The following is a 26,386-nucleotide window of genomic DNA, read 5'->3' as shown; positions in this document are numbered from 1 at the left end:
CTTCATTGCTCAAAGGCACTGATGCCACATTGGGAGTGAAAGAAAAGGTAATTTGTCTCAAGCATAGTGAAAATTTAGACATTTTTCTACCCAGGGTTGTGGTTTTTGAATTTTGTTTGTTTGCTTGGGATTTTATTTTCATTTTCTCTTTTTCTATTGTGCTCTGGGTTTGGTAGTTCATTACAAAACAGGAACAACTTCTCTTTACTCCCAATAAAGGTTTATATCTATTCTGATGCCTCCTGGGAGCTGTTGTGGAGTGGTTTGTTCAGGGAAGCCACTGCTCACTCAGATGAGCCAGAGTGGCTCCTGGTACTGCTGGGTGGTCATCAGGGAAAAGTATTGTAAGAGCAGCATCTTGCCCTAACGTGCCAATCTCTGGATTGCTTCTGACCACAAATTTAGAAAGGAAATACCATTGCTTTCAGAGGTTATTTTGTCAGTAGTCATTTATTTCAAATGCAAAGTGTTAATTTGGTCTTCTTTTTTGGTCCATGGGGAGAGGAAGAAAGTCTTTCATAATATATTTTAAAAATTTACATTCTTCACTTTCTTCAGACTTGCTTGCACTATATCTCTTTTGCTGGGACATCAGGAAATTTAGCAAATGCTTTTAGGCATGACTTATAAAAATATCTCTCTAGAACAAGGCCATACTTGATTGTGATATAAATATACCTCATATTCTGTAAAATCTTTGGTTTTTCTACCCTGTTGGCTAATACCCTGAAAATTCTGTGCTGTGAAAGAATAGCTGTGCTGCAACATAGACTGGGAGCAGCAGTTCTGAGCAGTTCCTGTGACGTGTCTCATTGCTTTGTTTGTTTGCCAGCTTGTGTATTTTAAGCTAGCAACTTCTGAGCCAGTTTCCTGCTTTTGCTTTTTAAACTTATTATGCTTTTCATTTATTAACTGGATTTTTTCTCCTTATATATAGAACATGAAAGAATTCCTCTTTGGTACTTTCTCATTTATTGCAGTAAAATCTCATTGACTGTTGTTGCTGTTGAAATTAAGGGCACTTGTAACAGCAGAAATAAGGTGCTTCCTTTTGCAGAGCCTTATTTGCAATTTATTGTATGAGATGGTAAGATACAGTGCAAAAAGTGATAGAGATAGGTATATCATATAAATCTATTTTTGTATGCCTCCTGTAAACCTTTTGTATACTTCTATATTTTTCTCTATCCTAACTACTATTTGGGTGTTAAAATGCTAAGACACATGCAATCTAGGATGAGTTTTGAGGCATGCCAATTATTTTAAATTTTGGTTTTAAACTGCAGTTGCAAATACTGAGAACAGTGTTAAAATAGCAAGTGATAATTTATTGATACTCTTTCTTTAATTTGATCTTTTGCAAACCATCAGATAAATAGATAAAATTTTGGTCTGGATGTTTTATGGTCCATTGCAAATCAGAGTTAATTTTAAATCCCAATTAATTAGGCTTTCTAATGGTAGTGTCTAGTTACCATTAGCTAAATAGTTTCAGTGGGCGCCTTCCTAATGTACTCTAAGCTTCATTAAGGCTTTAAGTTATCTATTTAAAAGTTATAAACCAGAGGATTATTCTTGTTTGGTTTTGTATTTGAACAGAGGGATTAAATTCATTAATTCACCAGTGAATCATATATTCTAGGACAGTTAACAGCACTGAAGGACAAAATGAATCAGGTTGTTTTACCAGATAACTAATATGATTAACTCCCACACAGTGACCACTTACACAGCTGTAAAAGAAAGAGATCAGCCAATAAAAGACTTTTGCAGGAAGAGTTCCCAGAGTTCACGTTTTCAGCATCCACCACTGATAGTTTTCTTATAGCAGAGTATTCTCTTCTGAAAATGGTGGAGGGTACAGTCCACCTTCACTCTGATCCAGTAATCCCTTTGTTCACACCTTGTACACAATTTGCAACAAAAAGGAGTATTAATCTGCATCATATCTGCTGCTGTTGTTGTCAGTCATATCTACATGTCCTTAGTGTGTGAGGAGCCAGGTTGCAGCTCTTAGGGTTACACTGTAGTTGGAAACTGGAAAAATGTAAGAAATAGTAGCCAAATAATAATAAAATCTAACATGAATAACAGTTTAAAATTTTAAATGGCTGTTTGATTTCCTATTGTTTAGTGACCATTATTATGCAAATGAAATTAAAATATTCTTTACGTACATTGTTTTAGCAATTACCAAGTTGAAGTCAGATTCTCTAAATGTTTTTGTGTATCTCTACTGCTGGCCTTCTTCACATATCTAAGGTAGCAAAAATAGATGCAACACAACACACCGCATATGTTTCTTCCTAATTATGAATGATGTTTATTTATGTTTCATAACAGCTTAATTAAGTGATTGTGTATAGTAGATTAAGAACAGGGGTTGATCTTTCAGTTTTGTTTAAGGATTTTTCTTTTTAAGCTTGTCTCTCCTGACTTCTATTGATTCAATTTGTGGGGTTTTAAAATGGTAATATACACTGATTCTCTATTTCTGTTACAGCAGCTGTTTTTAATAAGTGTACCCAGGTTCTATTACAACCACAGGCCTCAATAAAATAGCAAGGGTTTATACACAGGATCTGTTCTCAGAATCAGACCAGCACTTGGAGATGTTGATGAATAAGCAGCTGCAAGTCGTTATTGTCACACTTTGGATCTGACAATATGAATTCTTTTTTCTGCCTAAAATTAAAAGTGTTGATAGGCTCTTTTAAAAAAACTATGCTTACCAAATGAAATGGGAATCACACATATAAATAGGTTGCTTTTTCAAAGTGGTTTAACAGTGAACAAAGTGCCTTAATGCAGAGGTGTTTTGGTTTAATCAGTATACAATTACATTTTTGCTCCTGCTTTTTTTCTTGCGTGTTGAACTGGGGTTGCTTTCTGGATAGAAATGCATCACAGAAAATAAGAGAGGAAAGTGCAGTGTCATAGAATTAAATCATAAATTCATGAAGGTTGAGTGTAACCTTTACTGAATACCACCTTGCCAACTGAACGATAGCACTAAGTGCCATGTCCAGTCATTTCCTGAGCCCTTCCAGGGGTGGTAACGCCACCACCTCCCTGGACAGCCACTTTCAATGCATAACAACTGTGGCAACTGTTTTCAAGGTGGATAATGCCTTAGCCCAGGTAGCCTATGCAGAAACCATAAACCTGAGCCCATGGGTGGTGGCATGTGGAAATTAGGATGCTAATGGTAACCTTTAAATAAAAGTCATGTCTCTAGTTCTGGTTCTTTGACATATAAAGTTGTGCCCCTATCCCCCATTTGGGATTGCACCCCTGCCCTCAGATAACCTTATATATTGTTAAGTTAGCAACGTCCCCCATCTTTGGATGTTGTTCTTTGGACATCTTTGGAATCTCTGTGATTCTTTTTTTACCACCAGTAAAGTTCTATTTTTGGGCAACTCCATCGTTTCCTCTCCTCTCTCTTTACCATGCTCCGCCCGGCAGGATCAGATCCGATATCTCAGTGCCAACGGTGATAGTGGTCCCCAAACAGGTAGCTTATACATCTCAGCTAGCTTGCTTGCCACAGACAACCATTTCAGTGAAGAAATTCTTCCTGCTGTCCAGCCTGAATCTCTCCTTGTGCAGTCTGAGGCCATTTCCTCTTGCTCTGTCGCTGGTTTTTGTAATTACAGCCTGTAAGAGCTAGTAAGTCTTGTGCCTCAAAGTATTAAACTAATGGTGTGTCACCATCATTTCCAGCAAACCTTTTTCTTTGCCACTCTCTGAGACAAGCAGCTTGGGTTTTTGTTGCAATGTGCTAAGTCTGATGGACAGAAGACATGAAGTGGTAAGCTTAGCATTTCTATTTAGTCTTGCAGTATGTGCACAAGACAGGATGAAATGGATCAAGTGAACTCTCAGTGGTAAAACCATGAGAATACGAAAAATATTTAAGGCAATCTGTTGAATCAAAATAAAATTACACAAAATTGGGAAATATCATTTGCCTTCTGATAAGGAGTAGCTAAGATCTTTATCAGTAGTTTATTCCTATTGATCATTTGTTAGCATACATATCCCTATATGCAAACTTCGAGGTTTTCAGATCAAGGAGAATGTGCCATTGTAAATATAAAATTTAATTATGTCTAGAAGTTGAAACTGCACCAAATGCCTTCAAGCTAGCCCTATACCACGGAAAACTGACAGCTCCTTGGATCTGGTGATGATCAGTATGAATTAGTTGAGTGTTAAAGCTGATTACACTGAGCAGGCTGCAGTATGCTTGTGCATGCCACACTGGAGATGGAAACTTGGTTACAGCTCTGATTTTTATGTAAGCATGTGCTTTTATACTTGCTGTTCTTAACAGATTCAAAACAGGTAACAGTTGAATCTCTCGTGTTAGCTAAATTTTTCTTCTGCAGAGATTTCTTTTTTTAAGCGCGAAGGTATTTCTGACTTTTCTGTTTTACGTGAGCTTTCTGAGAGCCACAACTGATCAAAGTGAATTTTCCTCCCCGGCTCTGAAGCCTTCTCGATAAGGGAATAATCTGTGCATTGCCTGAACTTTAGCCTTGGTGCCAGCTACATGCAAATTAGATTTCACTGCAAGAATAATGTACAAAGAGTTCTCCTGGTACTTTGTGGCTCTCTGCACAGGCAAGACAATGGCATTTAAATGTTTGTCTGAAAATGGGCATACTCTCTGCAAACATGGTTGTGGAAGGAATCTGCACCACAGGGGCAGCACACTGCAGGTAGGGTGTCACAGCAGGAGTGAGAAATGGCAGCCAGAAGCTTCTGTCTTTCCTGACAAATGCACTGAGCAAGCTGAGGACTCCTCGCTGATATTGGATGCTATTGCTCTGTTGGGTAGCATAATACACAGTATTAAAAAGTAATTGAAAGAGAACCATATGCATTGAGCCCAGCAGCCTGATCTGCCGAAGGGCAACACCAGAAACGCCAGCTTTCCACATGGAGCTCTGCAGCAAAACTCACAAGGGTTGGCCATTTCACATAGCTGTGGAAAATTACATTTTAATTTCAATGGGAATGGAAGTGTTTTTGCCATTACTGAAGATTTTAAAAGCTAGCAATATTTTTTTTAATACATATATGCACACATACTTGTAATACATGACTACAAGCCTGAAGTGTCCTGTAATGCAGGCTGGTAGTGTTTCCTCCACGACTGATGTTAACAGGCATTTGTGAAGCTGCAAAGCTTTCTCCCTGTGGCTCTGTGTCTGAAGGTTTGCTTCATGTCATTGACATCCTCTGAAGCCTGGAATAATACTTTTCGAGAGCTTTTAAGCTTATGACGAACCCAAAGAAAATGTGCTTCCTGGTACCTTGTATTAATAGTATCTCTTGGAAGCTAGCAATGCTAGACCCAAAGGAGTGCTTTTAACCACTGGATTTTGCAGTTCATCTGTGTAATCAGGTACTTAGTCAAATTTATTGGTCTTTTTTTGTCCTGTTTCATTATTTAAAATATGTTTTTCTTTCACTTGGTAAATACTTTGGCTCTGAAAGACATGTCATTCATCTCTGACGGAATACATGTAATTGTGAGGCTGAACGTGAGCTGAAATTTTATTTTGTGTAGGCATGGTGTCTATGGTGCCATCAGTTCTTCTGGTTGGATGAATCTATTGTGATATAAATAGCTCTTGCTTAGAGGGCAAAGTTTGTGTTTTCCTCCCATATCTTTCCATTTGCTTCCCACCAATGACTTCATGAACAAAATGACGGGAGGGGCAGTTGAAACTAATTAATTAGAAACATCACTGCTGAGTTCTGTCTTCTGTAACACAATACATAAGTGGAGAAGTGCAGTCCTGCTAATAAATCTACCTCTCCTTTGCTTTGTAACAACAATATGCAAAATATTTCACTTCTTTTCGGCACCACTGAAAATTAATTACATAAATAGCAGGCTTCTCTACCTGTGGGTCTTCTCTTTGAAGTTGTTAGCACTTAGTATTTTACTGTAGTTGCCTCCAGGTTTTGCACTGATACCACTTTTACAAGGTTCCTCTCTGGGCTGTATGTCTTATGCCAAACTTCAAATGAAAGTAGTTCTAAACTAGGCAAGTATAAGAAAAATTAGCCTTTAAAAAGAACTTTAAAAAACAAAGTAAATCTTCTATGTGCTCATGCTTTGTAAAGGATTCTAGTAATTTTAAAAATTTCTTTTTATGGAGTTTGAGCTCAACTTTTGATCTCTCATTGCACTATATTGTTTTGTATATTACTGTGGGAGTAGACTTTTTCCTCTACAACATGGCACAAGGTAAATTATGCTAATTTGCATTCACTTTTTATGAAGAACTCCTATCCTTGCCATGTCTGGGTATCAATAGTCAGTGCTGTTCTTTGCCTTAGACCATTAAACCCATATGGTACTGGACAAACAAACTTGGCCCAGGATTTGGAAACAGCAATCTTGTAAAAATGTAGGACAATTTCTAGAGGAGTATTGCCTATGTGTGTTAGGAAAGGAGGCATTAACAAATATGTATCTCACACTCTGCTAACATTTCTTTTAGAAATTGGGACATGCAATCTCACAATTATCCATGTTTAAGGTCATAAAAATACCCGCCAGTGTATTATGAACACTTTCCATAATACCAGCTGGTAGCAGGAGGGAAGAGGAGAGGAAATAATAAAGTAATGAGTAACCCCATCTTTTTGCTTTGAGGGTTGTCTGGATTTCAGGCCAGCCAGCCCCCAACCTGATGCACATAGGTGTCATCTGCCTGCAAGATGTTCCTGTCCAGCCTGCTAATTCTGAGCACAGTCCTGAGTGTGGCTGGGCTGGCATTGCAAGAGTGTGGCTTATTATCAGCTTGATAGTGCAAAACATGAGAAGTAATTGGCTATCAGAAAAAGAAAACAAATTAAGACATGGTTCAGTGGAAAACAATGGCTTTGTGGTTTTCTTTGGAATCAGAATGTTTACTTTCTGCCATATCTCAATTGCTGAATGAGAAATGGGCTATAATTATAAGGAAGCATTGTTTCTTTTCCAGACTTGCCTCTAGCCTTTGAGAGGGTGTTTACAGACAATACATTGAAAAAAAAAAAAAAAAAGTGATGAGATTCAGCTGGTGCAAATCAGTACCTGGTGTAAATCAGTGCAATGATTTACATCTTTGCAGGCACCTTCCTTCTTGGCCCCTTACACCAGAAATACCTTGTTTGCCCTGTAAAATCCCTCTCTGTGCAGGTTGTGTCCACATGTGGTATGGAACTGTAATTGCAAACATTTTTGCAGGTGACACTGAACAGAAAAGCAATTGCAAGCAATTTGTGCATTTGTGGGAGGTGAACCCCATTCTGGGCACAAGTGTTGGTCTGCTATTCAAAAAAATATTCTACAAGATAATATTGTCCTATAGAAATACAGACACATTCAAAAAACTTACTCTGGTATGCTGGCTAAATTTGCTAGGGGAGATAATAAATGATCAGGCATCAAAATTGTTGCATTGCTTTCTCTTTCATAAGTAAAGAAACAATGTTCATTGCACTTGAATCTTCCCTTTTCCTTTCTTTTACTTGTGTCTGAATTGCACATTGCTTGTCAAAAGTGAGTTTTCTGTATAGAATTTTGATGGCCAAAATTGTTGTTTATGATCTATAGCAAAAGTCGAAACATCTTTAAGGTCAAAAATGTCTAAAAATCAATGTGAGACTGGTTTAGATGTTGATTTTAGAGATGGGTTATGAGAAGGTAAGATTGATATGTCTGGCCTGTCTGCACATGTTTCTTAAAAGACTTCAAGAATAATAGCTGATTTCTCCTGTTCTTAGAACTAGTAAAAGCAAATAGCTCTCTCTATCATGGTGTCTGGGAGAAACCTCCTCCTCAGCCCATGCACATGCTTTGAGATACCATTTGCAGTAAGCCTAATTTGAATAAAGTTAGACTTTAATACCTATTTTATAGTTTCCATGATCAGTGCCCTTTAGCAAGATGCTGAGCACTTGCCATAAGATTATCTTCACCTATCATTTTCACAAGCTGCTGATCCTTATTGAGGTAAATGTAAATTTTGATAAGCTTAGTGATTTCAAGAGACTTCAAGTTTCCAAGGGGCAAACATTAATATACCTTGATTAGGACAGCTGCTTTTCTAGTAAATGGCTGTGGTTGAATAACTTAGGCATAAAATTTTCATATGTTGAACATTTTGTAGAACTTATCTGAGTTTTAATTATACATATCAAAATGCTATCACACTCTTTCTGTGTCCACTTTTTGTGTGTTGCCATTTCTTATGAGACTTGCACAAAGAAAAGAAAATCCTACTGACAGAATCAGTATTAATAGGTAGGAAAAGGAAAGAAAATGTGCTATAGAAATGAAATGTATTCTGCTACATAAGAAAATGTAAAAAAAAAAAAAAGACCTTATAAGATACTGAGAGTAGGAGAATTACCTGACTAGGATCTTAATGCAGTAGGTATTCTCAGCTGAGTGTGAAATAAGCAGAGCAGGTTATGAGCTATGCAGTATTATGTTTTATTCTGGTGCTTTGGTTCTTCCTTCCCCAGTTTTCTAAGCTCTAAGTTTAAAGTGACTTGGAGCCTAAAGCAGAACAGGATTCTCCAGCTGTCAGTTGGAGGAAGAAGGATGTCCTGCATTCACTGTTTGTCCTTAGAGTGTGCATGTGGATCACTGTGTAGCTGTATTTCTGGCAATTGAGGTTTCCAAGAACATCACAGAAATCTAACAATATCTTTTGTGAGACCATAGTGAGAATTCTTCACAGTGCTTTTTCAGGGCAGAATAGGACCCAAATGGCTGCAGTGTAAAATCTCAAACCTATTGGTGATGGAGCAGAACTGCATAAGGTAAAAAGAGAATGTAGTGCGGTACAGAAGGTATGTTCTCACATAAATATGATTACCCTGATGAGTACAAATCAAAGAAGATTTTTAGCATCTGACTTAAAACACTGGAAGATTACAGCTGGATTTCTGTATCTTTTGATAGGTGAGAAATCCGTTGACTTTCAGTTTGATTAAACTTTATTACATTATAAAGAGGGATTTATTACTTTATGCCTACTTCCTTTCACAAATATTTTAAAATACTCTAAATTTACTTCTTTTTCAAAATGGTATTATTTGAATTATAACATATTTTCATCTTAGAACAGACTATATTTACATTTGGAACCTATGTATCCTGAATGTGATTGTTTTGCAATAGCTGATAATTGTGTTTTTCTCATAAGAGAAAAAAAGTGCATAAATTTTGTATCTCTGAAATGGCCCTTCATGAAAATCAGAGGGAAAGCAGCCAAGGATTTTATCAATCCTTTAAGTATCCTTCATGTCTCATCTTGGTGTGCATCCATAAAACATAGTGCACTAATTACTTAAAAAGAGACCTTAATAATTTGGATATTGGAGATCCTGTGCACATTGGTATAATCTGCTCTGGTCTGATGACTGAGATATTTGGTTTATGACATTGCTGTGCTGCTGAGCCAGCTCATTAGAGTGTGTTGGTATTGCTCCTTCCTCTTGGAAAGGGAGGAGCGGGGATGAGGCCCTGCTGACCTCACTGAATCCTTTCACTTCATCAACTCTCAGCAGTTCAAAGCAGTTCAAACCCTAGCCAGGGAAAATCATCTTTTGTTTGTTTAATTGGTCTTTTCATGACAACTCTGCAATACCTATTCCATTAAAAAAAAAAAAATTAGACCAGCAAATGTAGCTGAAAACTAAGGACAGTGAAACACCTGTTTGTTACTGAAGTCGTCACTTCACTGGGCTTTATAGTGCCCTCTTCTTGCTAATGTCCTCACGGTTTTGTTGCTTTTGTGGCCTTTTCAATAGCTTAATGATAACATCGTGCTGCTCATCTGCATTCCTCACATAGCCCAGGAGATCAGCTGTGCCTACAGTGTGGAGAGGTCGATTTTTCTCTCTGATAACTTACGTAGTTGATTGTCTGTGCTTCATTGGTGTAACATCTCCCTGTCTTCTATTTCAGTGAGATCTTTAAAATTTGCCTCCAAAAAGCCTTGTAATAGCAGAGCTGCTCATGTTAAAGATTAAAATGGTCGTTTTAATGCTTTTGTATCTGATGCCCCATCTTTTTCAGCCTTTGTGTCATCAGTATTTCAGGCCATGCATTTCTGTGGACCTTAATGTACTGGGGACATGGGATGAGAAATTGTTACTCTGGTCTTTCACCTCCTTTCTTTCCTTATTGACTACCAGTGGTACTGAAGCTCATTGTCATATATCTGTGCAAATTTCCTTTTTTAAATTCATGTATCCTATTGATTTAGTTATCCATTTCCACCTCTGGATTATTTTTTATTCTATTTTTCTGAAGAAAAAGTGGAGCATGATATACAGGTGTTAAGTAGCTCCAGTCGTTTGAGAATTTGCTGCAATTTACTCACACTTCACTAACTATTACAGTGCAAGCCCCCTCAATTCATATTGGAGCTGTAGGCAGTATGTTCCCCAAATACTGCTGAGTCCTCTCAGCTCCTTTCTCCAGTGAGTAGAGGGGATCAGTTCCAGCAGCTCCTGGGAAGTAATTCCATTTTGCCCAAAAGTAGTGCTGCCAAGAGCAGAAGCTGCCACTGCAGCTGCCCTGCAGATGGCTTAAAGTTTAATTGGAGACAGGAGATGACTACTCCCTAGTCCCTCCTGCATGGTGCTTTTGATAGCTCAGAAGTCATGGAAAAAGTTACTGAGTGCACCAATGTCAGAACAAACAAGATGGTTCACTGAAGCTGGCAGTGCTGCTGCCTCTTCCAGTTGAGATACACCAGCTTTCACCTTCATTTAAATAAGCAAAATGAAAAATCTTAGGCTATCTGCCATGTGCTTGTTAAGGCCACAACTGCTAAATGAGCAATAAATGGTTAAATCACAGTTTCCAATTTTTGAAAATTCTGTCATCCCAACATTCTGTATGCTTTCAAAACTCACTTCTGATCTCAGTGTTTGGGCATGTACCTCATGGTATCAGGGCAATGGACCCCTTTATCTTAATGGGTTTGTGGGGAAATAGGTAAACAAAGTGTCAGGAAAATGGGTAGATATTTCAGCAAAGAATTCACTGGAAATTTCCAAACTGCTCTGAATGAGGTGTGCTAGCTCAGTAAGCTGCACTGGAGGATACAGGTCCTGTTCAGCTAGTCCTTCCATAGATCTCATAGACCTCTGGATGAGAATGCATAACTCCCTGGGATTCTACACTGACCCCACTTAGGATGCCTTGGCTGCTTTTATAGACACTCTCTCTCCATCAGGCATATGCTGACATTTCCCCCATTTTTTGAAAAAAATATTTCTCTACTTTCATTTTTCATTCTGCTTGCTTGTTCTGTGCGTGTTATTCAGAAGGATAGTTTAAAACTGTTTTCTCTTGTAGCAGCAAAATACTGCTGTTTGGAGTGAATACACCAAGCACCATGCTGTGTTTGGTTGTAGGAGGCACACTTCGAGCTGTATCACTTGAAATTGATTTTTTAAGTAATAAGGGATTTTTAAAAGGGGTTTGATTTGGGAATTCTGATAAAGTTCAGTGTAGGAATCAGCCGGATATTTATACATCCAAGAAAAGTACTCTTACCTATCTATATACCCATCACAACTGGAGCTCATTATTAATGCCCTCACTGTTTCAGAAACATTGTAACACCTGAACCTGCACATTCTTCAAATGGCAGTGTGACTGGTTGCCTTCATTTTCTGCAGATTGTCATTTAAAAAAAACTTCACAAAATACTCACTGCATCACTGAGCTCCATGTGGCTTCACGTATCTATTCAAAATCGAGATTATTACAAGATCAAGACCTTAATTGGCAAAATAAGGAGCTGGCAAACTTCTGGATGATCTGATCAAATTCTACTGTCATGCTGTTCCGTGATGCTGAGCACCAGGCTTCATATATAGGTCTCAGTATATGTTACCTCCCCTGGTTTTTCAGGTGAGAAAAAGAATTTTCATGATACTTTTTTTTTTCCCCAGACAGTGAGCTAAGGCAGCCCAGCTCTAGTATTGTATCTGCCTTAGCACAACAGCTTTCCTGTGCAAATATTTTAAAATATTCTAAATTTACTTCTTTTTCAAAATGGTATTATTTGAATTATATTTCTATCAGTAAAGCAGCACATGTCCTGAGCCTCTGTTGTGCTGTGCAAATGCTGTTCCTTGGGCATGAGGAGTGGTGAGTCCTGGTGTGTTGTCATAAGGAGGCACAATCGCTCCTCTGATGTGTTGGGACTGGGCACCAGGCCAGAGACAAAATGTTTCCAGTATCAGAGAAGTGCATTGTGCATTCACTGCCTCGGAGTGGAGGTTTGTTCTGGGAAAATGTTGATTGGTTTCTGTGAAAACCAGTGGGTCATGTCCTGGTGCAGAGAAAATCCTTATGGAGAAAGGATGTGATCCCAAATGTTCTGGTTTGTTTAGACAGTTGTAGTTAAATGACACCATAGTGAAGAAACATGCTTTTATTTTAAGTAAAAATGTTTTTCTTGCTGTTGTTATGATGATTCATAGGAATATGCATACTTTGGTCTAGTAATTATTTAGATAAGCTTTCCAGCTGAATGGCAGCTTTAAGCCCTTAAGTATCCTGTTGCAATGGTGTAGCTTGGCCTGTGCCAATGAGTTTAGATACTACAACACTAGGTAGGAATTCATATGTGTTAACTGAGCCAGTTTTACAGTCTTCAAAAAGACCATAAAGCCAGCTTTATGCTCCAAAGGAAGCACTGCTTTTCCGATAAGCCAGCATTTCCAAAAAACCCTGTGTAGTGCATACCTGGAATTCAAATGAGCCAGCTGCTGAGCCAGCACAGCAGGGCTTCTCGAAGTACATTTCATAAAAGCCTCCCACAAGGTTTTGGCTTTTATTTTCATTACCCTTTTTCAGTTTAAAGAAAAGAAGTCAGTAAAAAATTAGAAATAAATTTTAAAGAACATGTTTAGAACAGGACTGTCTGTTTGGGTGGGTTGTTCCCAAGGCTTTGCAACCTAGACAGGATAGGAAATGTGAAATGCAGAGTATATCACTTTCTGTATAGAGTAAATCAGAACAGATTTTTAAAATATGTAAACAAGCATGACTTGTGAACCACAGGGTTCTTCTGGCAGAAAATTGCTGTCTTTGCAGTAAAGAAAACCATTCTGTTTGTTCCCAAATAGTAAGGAAGAGACCTTCAAACACAGCTAGCAGCAGCAGCAGCAGCTGCTTCTTCACATGTATTAACACCAATCTCCTCCTCAGTGAAATTGTTTCCTCTCTGTTACCTTATTTGAGAGCTCACAAGCTCTGCCAATGCCAGAAGACCAAACTTTCTCCTTGTAAAGGGGGAAAGAAATCTCTTGAAGTTAGCTTGAGTCTTCTACATGAATTTTCTTCCCAGTCTTTTCCTGATCCACAGCTTTGAGGTCTACAAAAGCTTTCAAAAACTTTTCTCTTCTTACTAAGGATCAGTTTCATCCTGTTGAGGTCTTTTACAGTTTCTGCAGCTCCAAAGCAGATATCAGAGACACTAAGTCTAGTTTAATGTCAGAATTTTAAAATTCTGATTATGGGATTGTTTGCTGATGGAAGGAGACTCTTGAGCAGAGATGGCTGGGAAAGCTGAAAGGAGAGGTTCTCTGTTCTGCTTTTAGCAGTTTGGCATGGAGCATCCCTCACAAAGGAGCCATCTTTTCACTTTGGAGCTAAACAATCTCCTTTTACCATGTACATCACTGTTTAACTAGCTTTTGATTTGGCAAAATTGCTGCATGGTTGCACTGGTCTGAGGGAAAGTGCAGTCTCTCTCTGTCAGGAGTTTCCTTTTCCCCTTTTGCTGCTAGTTTCAGATTGTGTCTCCCCAGCCTAGGCCCCTCTATTTTCAACATAAGTTTGCCAAATCCTTTTTTCCATGTTTTTTAAGCATTCATCTCATTCACATAAACATTTTAGTAAGAATCACTAAATTAAACACTTTCTTCCACCATGTGAACTCGTATGAATGTTGTAATTTACTGAAGTAGGGCCTTATGATGACTGCCTGGAGGAAGAGGATGTCACAGTCCTGTACGATTGTCGCAGCGGGCAGTGGTGGTCACTGCCGCGACGTCCCCAGAGAAGTGTCCTGAAAAGGACGTCCTGGCAGCACAGGCACGGCTGCAACTGCCTGCTGCTTTCAGCTCAGCCTGGTGCTTTCAGCTCAGCCTGGTGATTTCAGCTCAGCCTGGTGATTTCAGCTCAGCCTGGTGATTTCAGCTCAGCCTGGTGATTTCAGCTCAGCTGGGAGCTGGGCTCTCAGGGCAATGCTAAAGGAGAGACGGACTCTTCATCTGGAGATTCCTGTCAGCCTTTATTCTGCTGCTTCCTCCAAGGGGACCAGGGGCAAAGAATTAGGGAAAGGAGGGACTTATATAGGGAAGCCAGAGCAGGGTTACACAGCTTGGCCAGTGGGGTTAAGGCCTGAGAAATGAACCAATCAGGGGAAGGATCAGAAACAGACCAATCAGGTAGGGCAAAAAGGAGACGTGAACCAATCAGGGGAAGGATCAAAACAGACCAATCAGGTAGGGAAAAAGGAGGAAGTGGGGAAAGAACCAATAAGGTATAAGTGATTAACATATTAACCACAAGGCCTCATGGGGCGAACACATTTTGTCACCGTGAGGGCGGGAGCAGTCTCCCAAGGTTTCTTCTTTAGGGGAACTATCTCATACTTGGAAGCTCAGGGTTGCTCTCTTTCCAGGGGAGAGTGTCTACATTACTGAGTGGCCTGTTGGCCTCCATATGAGGCCAACAACACATATGAGTTGTTTCACGCTTGCTTTTTTCCATTGTGAAATTTAGATCAAATACTCTAGCTTTGTGTTTGCTCCAGTTCAGTTTGGATTATGGATAGAAAATCATCTCACCAAATCACAGAAACAGTCCTGTCAAAGTGTAGTAAGTCCTTAGTAGGTACATTTTGGAATAAACAAAACTCTTCCCTGACTGATCATTTAAGGACACTGGCGTGTCAAACCCCCATGGTGCTTTGTTGTAGGGCTGGGGATTTCATTTAATCTTGTCCTGATGCTCAGCAGTGAGGTGTCTGCAGTGATGGCTGCTTGGTTCCTCCTTCTCCTCCTCCTCCTCCTGGCAGCTGTGGCTCCCAGCTCCCGGGGCTCTGTGAGGGTGGACAGGCGTGGCTGGGCAGTCTCCAGTCCCCCTGTCCTCCTCATGTTGGCACAGCTGCAGTGGCGTCTCTGCCAGGGTCCCTCAGAAAGGTGGCTGTGATTACCACGGGTATGAGGAGAAGGGTGAATTTACTTGTGCTGCAAATGGTATGGAAACAGTGTTGGGATAAATTTAGCTTTGCAACGCAGACAGCTACAAAAATATTGTTTATATACATAAAGTAGAGCTGGAAAAAATCACATATTAAAAAGGTTTCCTGGCAAGACTTCATTGTATTTTGCCTCTATGGGGAAAGGAAGTTAAGAACAGTTGGGCCCTCTACTGTTTCAAGTACCTCATTTTTCATCCTTGACAGAACTAAAGCAAAAATATTAGTTGAGCTTGATTTTTTTTTTTTTTTAAATGAATGTATGTTCTTAGAATTTTGTGGGAATGTTTTGCTTCCTTCATCCATGCTGGCACACTACCCCAAGGTTTAAGAATACAACTTCATCATAAATCACTTATGCTCAAAGGAAGTGTGTCAATTACCCATATATAATTGAATGATGATATTCCACTTGATGCCTGAGTAAGGCTTTTGTTGAGCCTCATTCTGTTCTTGTGGCTTCTATTTCACCTTAAAGAATAAGCCTCAATAACTTCAATTTTTTCACAAAACAGCATCACTTTCCTTACAGCAAGAACAGGTTTATGGGGTTGGTGAGGAGGTGCTTTCTCTTTTCTGTGTTTCTGTTGTGTCACAACATCATCGTTTGTGTAGCAGGTATTTCATAAGGCTAATGAAAGAATTTAATACCTTAATTTTTTTTTTTTTGTTAAGACCATACTTATATCATTCACAAAATAACTTGCAAAAGAAATACTGAAATCAGTTTGCTTTCTAACCAGCCTTGTTTTCTCTTAAATACATAATTATGATTTAATTTCCTGAATGAATGCAGATTGCATTAAAAATATTATTTTGCACATTACCATTGTGCATATAAAATGGTGGCTTTGAATTTCTTTTTCCTTTTGCCATATATCATCATTGTAAGGATTTTTTCATGACTCTGGTAGCATTTACACATAAGGAAGCAAAAAAAAAATTACCACCTGTTTTACGCATAAAGCTAATAAGCATTTGAAATTCTGTATTCGTCTGTAAAGAATTACGTTCTTGTTTAATACTTTTGTTCAAGGAGTAATCATACAAGTTACGTTTTCTGTATGCCTAATCTGTTGCATTACATTTCCTGTATTTTTAATCTGTTTCATCGATACTTAATTTTTTACCTGTGTGGGAATAAGAAAGAGATATTTTGATGACAGTCGACTGAAAAAAACACTGAAAGTTTGCTATGTAAGAAAAATAATTTTACTAAAATACAGTTTTCAGGTTATGAACAAGGCCTTTATTGCTTTACACATGGGAAGAGACTGGCTAAGATTACACAATCTTACTTTACTTGTTTTAACTTTGAATTGGCATGGATACCTGGTTTAGGAATTGTATATAATTTTTGCCATTAATTTTATGAAGTAAGGCTTCAATATTCTAAATCTCTAGGACAATGAATAGGCATGTGGTCTTCACTTTTCATGAATCCAAATAAATTTATTCTTGCCATCTCAGCTGATAGACCTTGTTTCTTTAGTGAAAAATGAGATGACTTTTTCACTGCAGCTGTGAACCCTGGAACTTCCTCAACATTTCCAATGGTAAAATGTGCTCAGCCCCAGTTTAACAAACCTGTAAGTGCATTACATAAATTAATAGATTTACATGCCCTTATGGAAACTGACCTGCAAAAGCAAATCTCTAAACTCCTGATGTGAAGAAATGAAAGAAATGACTGGTATTGAGGCATTTTCATTTCCAACTGTATCTTTTGAATATTAATCTTGACACTCACCTGTCACCATTGTGCCCAGCAGAGAGTGGAAGGAAACCTCACTGTAGTTGTCAGTCAGCAGACTCTGAGTCAGCATGCATAATACACAAATAGTTTCTGAATGTTTTCTCTAACCTATTATACTAAAGCCAAATGCTAAGCTGAAGGATGAAGTTCATTCTTTGGTCTTCACTGTTACATGTACTTTGTGCTCACTGGCATTGTTGGGTCATAACACAGAACTTCAGAACTTTTCCAGATGGTGAAAGATGTGGTTCAGATCGACCTGACTCTTCTGCTCAGGAAGGGAATGTGGCTCTGAGTGGATCATCCAGACAAATGGCTTAGCACCACTGCTCTTCCAGAGCAGAAATTCTGTGTTCAGAGGTGGCTCTGAGATTGATGGAGCTGCTGTAGAAAAACCCTGGAACTCACACTGCTCCTCAAGAGGCAGATCTAAAGTAGTAATGCACTTTCCTTTAATGAAACACAAAATACCTAGGTTTTTGACTCAGTTGAAAACTTCATTAGATATATATGTTTTGGAAGAATAGAATAGATTTTTGTTGAAAAACCAAACATCTGGAACTTCCAAATCTCACTCAACAAAAAGAAATTGCTGATTTGAAGATGGTCTGCAATGCTTATTCTCTTCCTCTTTTGATTAAGTTCAGTTCCTCAAACAGCTGTAGTCTCCCATGGTACATCACAGCCAAGGATTGACTAAATGCATTGTTTTACCCAGCATACAGGAAGACTGGAAAAGAAATCTTGAACATCCTTAAAAGGTACAATAAACTAAGAAAAGATACAATAAAATAAGAAAACATTTTTACATCCAGCTTGTAACTTTTCCCAGCTAAAATTCCAGGGCATTTTTCAACAAACCCCTCTTCTTTTAAAAGGAAAAAAATTGCATTCTCCTGACACTTTTTTTTTTTTTTTTACTAAACTTTGTTCATCAAGTTGACCTAACATTAAAAAAAAAATTAAATTCTGCATATTACTTAGCCTGATTTCCATAACTCTTGTCTAAGGAAAGGCAGCTCATTTCTATTCTGGTCTTGTTATTCATTCTGCTCTGAATAATACCACAGGCTGCAGGTTCTTTGTCTTGTTGAAGTCCAAACTGTCACCATTCTTGAGGATCATCAGCTCTAACAAAGGTTAAAGTGTTATATCAGTAATGTGCAGCTTTGTATATTCAAAACTTGTGGTGTAAAGGGAAATGCTTTTCTTTATTAATTATGCCAGCAATTGGGAAGGAGCTGGTAGGAAAGATTGGCACTGCTGCTCATCTAATACTTGGCAGTAACATGGGATGGTTTTGCATTCGAAGCAGAACACAGGACAACACGAATAATTGTGTTGGAAGAGTGGTGCAAAGCTCACTGTAAACTAATTATTCCTGTCTACACCAGGGAATGGTGAGTCCTTGCAAACCAGATGCTGACCCCAAATTTTTTTTATATCAAAAAAATAAGGCAATGCATAGCCCTTGAGGCATTTTTGTTGCACTTCCTAGGAAATCTTTCTATATTGTGCTTGTGTATGGAGATTTGAACAGCAGGTTCTGTGTTTATAACTTCCTGCCAAACCATAATGATATCAACTGGCAGTACAGGTATTTGACCCTCAGTACCCTGATGTATTGTAAATCTGTTATTTTTTTATAAATAAACTTCTCACTCTGCCTTGCAAATGGAATTAGAATCTGGTCCTGATTTTTAATAGCAAGTTTCAAATGAGAACGTCATTTTATATCCCTTGTCAGAGAATAAAAGAGCCCAGAGTGCTGTTGGTGGTGTGGAACAGCAGAACCCCAGAAGATTCTGGACTCTTCTTTGCAGAAACCATAACCACCATGGTCCCTGGAAAACATTAAATCCATTCCAAATTTGAGAACTGTAGATTAATCTCATGTTAGTAATTCAGTTTAAAGAAATTAGGACGTTAAACCATGCAAGCTCAATGCTTACCTTGCTGAGAAACAAATTATCAGTAGAGAAAGCAAACAAGTTAGTCTTATTTTTTCAAATAATTCTCAATGCTAAATAAAACTTTATTTCCGGTATTAAGTTGGGGCTTGATTGCTGTGACAGCAGTCGTTATTTTTATGGTTTTGGAACATGAAATGGAAAGAAAAAGTGTTAAAATGTAGAGGAGGCAGAACTCCTGGTTGCATACTTGGGATGAGAATTGGTGGACCATGAAAGTTGGGGCTAGGAGGTCACCTGTAAAATAACAGCTCCTGGTGTTCAGCTGTTGTCTGGGCCTGGGTAATCAGTCTTCACTGCTAAGTGACAGTGTATTCCAGTAAAACCAGAAGACTGGTGGGTTCTCCCTTCCTCTCCCCTTCCCTTTTTCATGTTGGCACCTTAATTCTCTTTTCTAAGCTGCAAAACAAGGTGGATTCTTCTCCACTGCAGTGTTAAGTGTGAACCCCACTTTGCTTTGTTTATAGCAGGTGTCAAAACTCGTTGCTTTGGATTACTTAATCCCACTCATCAAAATGGGATTGATTGCTTCTTAGGAGAATCACTTACAAGGTGATACTTGCAAATCTCTTTATATTGACTTACCTGTGAGCAGTGGCTGTTTCCTCTTAACCAAAACCACAGCTGTTTCACTGCTGCCCTCTCGTCCTTGTTTGTTGTCACATATCGTAAATTTTTGTATTGCATATGCAAAAATCATGTGGAAGAAGGATGATCTTTGTAGTGTTTGTACATGCATTCAAATAAAGTGTTTGGATCCTTTCCTGAATTACCAAGTGTCTCTACCTTGAAAATGGTTGGCATTTAGATGCTTGGAAACTGGCAGTTGTTTTCAGCCTGACTGCTGCCCTTGAGAGAAGGTATAAATATTGTAAGAGGTTTGAGTATTCCAGTGCACAGAACTTGCTTGTAGCTGGCTCCTAGATACTGTGGCAGCAGATGTGCTTGAATATTATTAAAGAAATGGATTGGAAAACTAGTGAAACAAGAAACAGTCAATTGCGATTCCTTTAAAGAGTGAAAATTACAGATTTTGTTAGGTGCGTTTAATTTTTTCTGTCTCATCTAAAATAAGAGGCAAATAAGAACATTCTTTTAGAGGGATGTGGCTAATTTTTTAATATTCAGAACAAATATATTCATAACCAATACATCTTATTTAATAAGAGTGAATGTATCCTTTGATTCACTAAGAGGGGTTGCAAAGTTGAGAACTTTATTTCTATATTTAAATTGATGGAAGATTCTGTTTCTGATCCACGGGCTCCCTCTCCTGGTCTGGGAGGTGCTTGGCACCAGGAGCTTGATTAACGCAGAATGCAAGTGGAAGTTATTTGCAAATTGATTTTGTGGCAGTGGCTCCTAACTTTGTCAGTGTTTAATGACAGCATTGTGCTCTCTCTAATAGCAATAATGAGATGAACACGGGTGTTGTGATGAATCAAGGTTGCAGGGCCAGGTTTATTTTATTCAAGTGGCAATTAAGACATATCACAAGTACTGAAAGAAATATGCTACAAACAATATTTACAAATAAAATCAGTGAATTTGCATACCGAAATAACTGTGGGAATGTATACTCTATAGCTGCACTGATACTGTCACCTTTGTCACCTTAGTGCTCTGCTTTCACCCTCTACTGATCATACTACATCCAAGTTGGACTTGTATTTGTGGAGAAAAAATACCTTTGGATTAATATTCTTGGATTGAAAACATATGACTATTGTAAGCTTCTCAACAAATTTGAGGCCATAGGCTCATAAAGCAAACCTTGTAGGTAAAAATTATATCTATTTTAAAGGTCACTTTCTTGTGTTTCAAATTTTTAAGCTCATTTCTAAATCTAATTTAATAAATTTCTGGCAGAATTGAAGAAAAACTTTTTGTGTTTTACCTTACCAGTCTTGCTTCTAAGAAGTTTTTTCAGCTTGAATTTATCAACATGAACAAATGTTTACATAGCTTAAGAAATGAAACAAGTATTTTAGAGTGGTGTCCTTCCTTTAATGCTCCTAATTCATATGTATAGCGCAGCAAGCAAAATTAAAATAAATCTCTTCAGTTCCAAATGTTTTGGAGTAGATGTTGTTTTTCACATTTTTTGGACCAAAGATTTTCACGCCAACCTTGGGCTTGCTTCATGCTGATGTAAGTGACCACAGAATGTCACAGGGACTCATGATATGCAGGTCCAAAAGATTTATTCAGATGACCTGCAGTGCAGATAGGGGCAGAACTGGGAGGGGCTTTTGTACACTGATAATGCAAAACAAGCACCAGACGAATGTGAATTACTTTGACTTAGAATATCAACCTTTTATTCCAGGGCCTGAGCTTACAACAAATATTCAAAGAATCTAGCACTTTCATTCATGTTAGAAATTGTGTGTAAATTTTTGAAAAGAAAGATCCTACTAGTAAAATATTAAATTCCACAGTTCATTCAGAAATGTGTTTCTAGAACTGTTAATTTAAGTGTTCCTCCTGGCTTTACTTAAAACAAGTCTTGACAGTTATGTGCTGTGAAGCAAAACCAGGTTTGGGAGAACTACTTACAGCAGTTTTCTTACTTTAATTACTACTTGTGTCAAGGGCATGGAGTGTGAACTTTTCACATGAACAAAGAATATAAGATGCATGGGAGAAGTGTAAATACTTTGATGCTGTAAGTTGGTCTGACTTACAAGAAGGAGGACAGTTGAAGTGAATAGCAACAAAGCATAATGTATGGGTCAATAAAGTCTGTATCTCCTAAAAATTTTCTATTTTTATGTGTACTGCAGCCACATTAAAATAACAACTCTTTGTTGTCCATTCTAGTTCATGCCACACTCTTGATCATCCTCTTTATCATCTCTGTAAATCTTCTATCCTAGCATCTATTCATTGTACGTTTATCTTTTTAAGTTTCTAGGGATTGACGTTAGTTCTGAGCTTAAATTAACACCAGTGCTCTCAGATAGCGTGATACTTGTCAATGAAAATTAGCTTTAACATCCATTGGTTAAACAGGCAGTGTGACAGGAACACAGCACTCCCATCTGCTTTACAGACTCCACTGGTACCTTGGAAATGTTGTAATCATTCAACCTTTTGTACCTTCTTCCTCCTTCCCATCCCCCACTTAAGAAGCCTATTTGAAGTTTAGATTGTGCTTTCTACAGTGCTATGACTTGTTTTTTCCACTAAAGCAATGTGTTTTTTAATTTTTTTTGTGTACAGGTACTTGGAACACCAAATGAAGATACGTGGCCTGGAGTCCATTCTTTACCCCATTTCAAACCAGGTAGGTTGAAGGACCAAGCTCCTCCAAATTCCCCCTCTGGAAGTACACAACAGAGATAATTACATCCCTGACCACAAGTGATCAAAATGACCTGGTGGGCAGTGTGTGAACCACAGTGCACTTCTTCCAGCTGCTTACTTATTATTTTGCTCAGGGTGGAAGGTTTTCTTTTGTCTAATTTCCTTGCTTGCTTTTTCATTTCCTTCTCTTTGTTACAGTATGAGCCCTGACCTGCTTGCATTCCTCAGCCTCTGAATATTGTACCTTTCAGACTGCTGGTGTGCTGATTCTCTTGTCAGGATTACTTTTCCAGCAGAGCACACCAAATTTTGACAAATACTAAAGGAAACTAAAGAGTAGAGAAAAAAAAACAAACTGTGAGACCTGAGATTTTTACTAGATCATCTATAAGTATCTTTTTGCAGAGGTTCAAATTTTTTATGTGTTGTATTTGCAGTTGTCATACTCTATAACCATCCTTGAAAAACTGTTTCACCATCTGATACCTTTTTGTGAGAGGGAGCAGTTTGTCTCCCAGAGACTAGGACGATGTGGTCAGCTTCATTATACTGTATATGTATTTGTGTTTATGTATGTGATATATATAGTCTTGTGAACTTCTGAGTGGGGATCTTAGAAAGACGCTTTTTTAAATGTGGCAAAGCAGGTGAATGAGTGGGCAGGAGATGAGACAGAGGACTTGTAAAGGACAAACAGATCTAGATAGCTCTCAAAAGAAGAGAGAGAGAAACAAATATATTGTAGGGCTTACCCTGATAGAGACACAAAGCTTTGAAATATAGGAATGCAGACATCTTTCTTGCCATTACATTTTAGTCTCTGTCCTACTGCTGACTTACTTTTTGTGTAGTGAAATCACACTCTAGTGAATTAGTAGAAACTTCTTTAACAGTCTTTCACTGACTTACTTAAAATACTACAGTGTTCTTCCCTTAAACAGTGTGTCATTAAGTTTACAAGCTTTTGTGTTTCTCATTCTTGACACTGATTGAAAGGTGAGAAAATACAGAATCTTTACAAAAAGGTAGTGGTCTGTAAAAGCAACCCAAAACATGGGTTTTAGCAAGAATAGTAAAGAGAAGGAGAAAGCCTAAAAGTGTCAGTGACTGTTCTTTGGGTTGGTTTGTTTTTCTGTGAGATACAGGATAGTTTTGAACAGTAGATGGCAGCCAAGAAATTTCCTGGTTTCATGTTTCATTTTGGCATCCAAGTCTGTCAGGGGATGTGGGTTTATTACCACAGAAGAATATCAGGAAATAAATCCACTGTAGGCACTTAATTAAATCTGATTTTTATACCATCATTGTCTTAGAATTGCTCTTACTTTCTCCATCCCAGACTATGGATTTTTTCAGATATGAATACTTAATATTTATACAAATGCAGAGTGGGGACAGCAGGAAAGATGCCTCCCAGACATAAAATAGTCACTCAGTATTTTCACCATTTCTGCACAGTGTGGCCTTTGTTCTCTCAGATCCTTTCCACATCTGTGAAGTATGTAGATTTGTAAGTCAGAGTAATTACTATTCTTGCTGGCAATCATTTAATCTTTTTAGGGCCTGTTAATGCAAAGCACTGAGCTCCTTAATTCCCTTACTCTGTGGAGGTCTGAGAGCACTCAAAAAATAAAATCCCTGTTCTGTACACATACTGTGTTGTGCATCCTATATCCTTGATGACCTTGGTAAAAGGATTTTTACCTGTTTTCATACAGACTTCAATTACTAATTTTCACTACGATTTGATAGGGCACAGTATTGTGCTGCAGAGAGCTAATCAGAGTTTACTAGGAGAAGCATATCTGAAAAATGTGCTATTAGTCTCCACTACAGTGGCCAAGGGCCTTGGTTATTATGGAAAGCATCCAGTACTTTAATAACTATGATCTCTGGTATCTTAATATGTAGGGACATTTCTGAGCCTAAATAAGAAATATATTCCTAGGCTAGTTGTGGGTGGCTCTAGGTCATTTAAACCCCTAACCTAGGTGGTTTTTAAGATCTTATAGTAGTGAAAATAAAATTGTCATGGTTTTGTTTGCCATTTAAAAAGTTAGAAATTTAAAAAGTCAGTATATTATCTGTCTGCTTTGAGATTACTTGCTGTCTTACAAATGCTCCAAGTAATAGATAGACAGTTAAAGCTGAAAGTTGGCCTGATCTTTGAGCTTTCTCTGTGCTGCAGCCTCTGTCCTCTCAGTTTGTGTTTGTACCTGTGAGCACAGACACACATGCACACGTCTGCTTACTAAGTTACTTAAGGATAATCTAAATAATGCATTTGAGAGGCCTGAAATACTTAAGGAGTATTTCAGTAACTTTGGGTTACCTCTGTGATTCACTTTGAAACTGTTACGGATCCTCTAATTTTGAGAGGGTCTTCCTGGACTTGGAAATCATCATTTCATTTATTTCATCACCAATGAAACTCAGCCATTCTGGATCACTGTCATAGAAAAACAATTTGAGGGAATTGTGAAAAAGTGTTAGCTGCTGTTTCAATAAAATCTTGATGCTTCATCCAAACAAGAAGCCCCATGCTACAGGCTATTGGACAGACACTTTCAATGATTACCATGATTCCCTAGATTTGGAGAACATGTTTTCACTGTTCAATCTTTTGTTGCAATGCTTTAGGAAATATGTAGATTTGCTGGGCTCAAACAGATTTAAACACTAATCATATCACTGGATATGTATCTCCAGAAAAGAATTAAAGTAGGCATGAACTATGTCTTATCTATATGAGTAGAGGTGAAGCAGTATTCCCAAAGAATAATGCTTCCTTGCTGGTCTTGTGTCCAAGTCTTCCTGATTTTTTGTGCATTATGTTCTTCATTGTTATTGAACCTCCCCCCCTTTTTTTTTTTTATTATTATGGAGTCCTATCAACTTTTCCTCTTCAACCATTTCTCCTGGATTGAGTCCTGTCCAAATAAATGAGCAGGATAAGCCTTTGGATAAATATCTACACTTAAGCCAACTTTTCACTTTTCTGATATTCTCAGTATTTGGGACTGATGCTGTGTAACCTCCATTCTGGGAAGTTAAGTAGAGATTTATCAGGAGATACTGTCAGTGAGTAAAAGGGGACCATACCTTCGTAAGATATGGTCACAATAGAAGACAAATGAACTGTCCATGGCAATGGAGAGATGATAATGGTCAAGGAGGGGAAGGAAGTTGTTAAGAAGGTGGAAAAAAACATGAGAATGCTTTGGAATATCCACTGTGCATCAGTTTCTTTACAATACTCTTTCTAGGTGAAAGAAAGTTAAATATTTAATCTTGGGCTGATGGTGTAGGAGCCTGAACTTCACCATATTCCACAGATGATCAGATACAATAGAGAGTAATACACCTGAAAAGGTGCCTTTATGAGACAATGGAAACATCTGATGAGCTCTGATTTTTAAAAGAGGAATCCCTAATGCCGGGATGAAAAGAGGTAAGAGTCTTTCCTTAAAGAGAAAGCAGAACACAGAAAGATAAACAGTGAGAAAAAAACATTAATAGAAAATAGTGCATAACATGGATTTTGTTAGGGACTGATGGGTATTTCGTGGATTTATTAAAAAATCATGAGTCTGTGATGGACAAAACCACTTCAGAACTGCTGTTCCAACTCAGGAATTCTGCTTTACTTCCCAGGTGATCAATAAATATAGATTTGGTTTAGAAATATGATCTGCCTATATGCATCTTAACAGCTGATTGACAGCCAGTTTTTTTTCAGAAGATTAAGTCTTCATTTAGAGTAGGGCTGGACTAAGACAGTGAACCCCTTTGGCACAAACACATGATACTGTATATGAGAACATATGGCTTTTCAAACTTTCATAGCAGTTTTTCCTATAGAGTTTCTCCAAAGCCTGTCAGCATTTTGTTACATGCTAAATCAACATCTTGCTTGTTTACATCTACATTGATGCCAGGGAATGTTCCCAGGCAATGTGGGAGCCTCTGCTGTTAGACTGTCAGAGCAGCCTCTGGTATGCCTTTACCTCATGACAATTAGTACCTACAAATAATCA

At 38.1% G+C, this 26,386-nt stretch overlaps 1 protein-coding gene across 2 annotated transcripts in view; it reads left to right on the top strand.

Moving 5' to 3' along the window:
- CDK14 (cyclin dependent kinase 14) overlaps positions 1-26,386 on the top strand; it is a 340,143-nt gene that overhangs the window by 188,825 nt on the left and 124,932 nt on the right. For both annotated transcript variants that reach the window (XM_063412536.1, XM_063412527.1), the window contains exon 11: positions 22,266-22,329. In XM_063412536.1, the coding sequence (XP_063268606.1) occupies positions 22,266-22,329 (64 nt within the window). The remainder of the gene's footprint in view (positions 1-22,265; positions 22,330-26,386) is intronic.

The sequence above is a fragment of the Prinia subflava genome, chromosome 1 (assembly GCF_021018805.1).
Source record: "Prinia subflava isolate CZ2003 ecotype Zambia chromosome 1, Cam_Psub_1.2, whole genome shotgun sequence".
Classification (NCBI taxonomy): Eukaryota; Metazoa; Chordata; class Aves; order Passeriformes; family Cisticolidae; genus Prinia; species Prinia subflava.
Note: the sequence above shows the minus strand (reverse complement) of the source record. Positions and strands in the feature narration are given on the sequence as shown.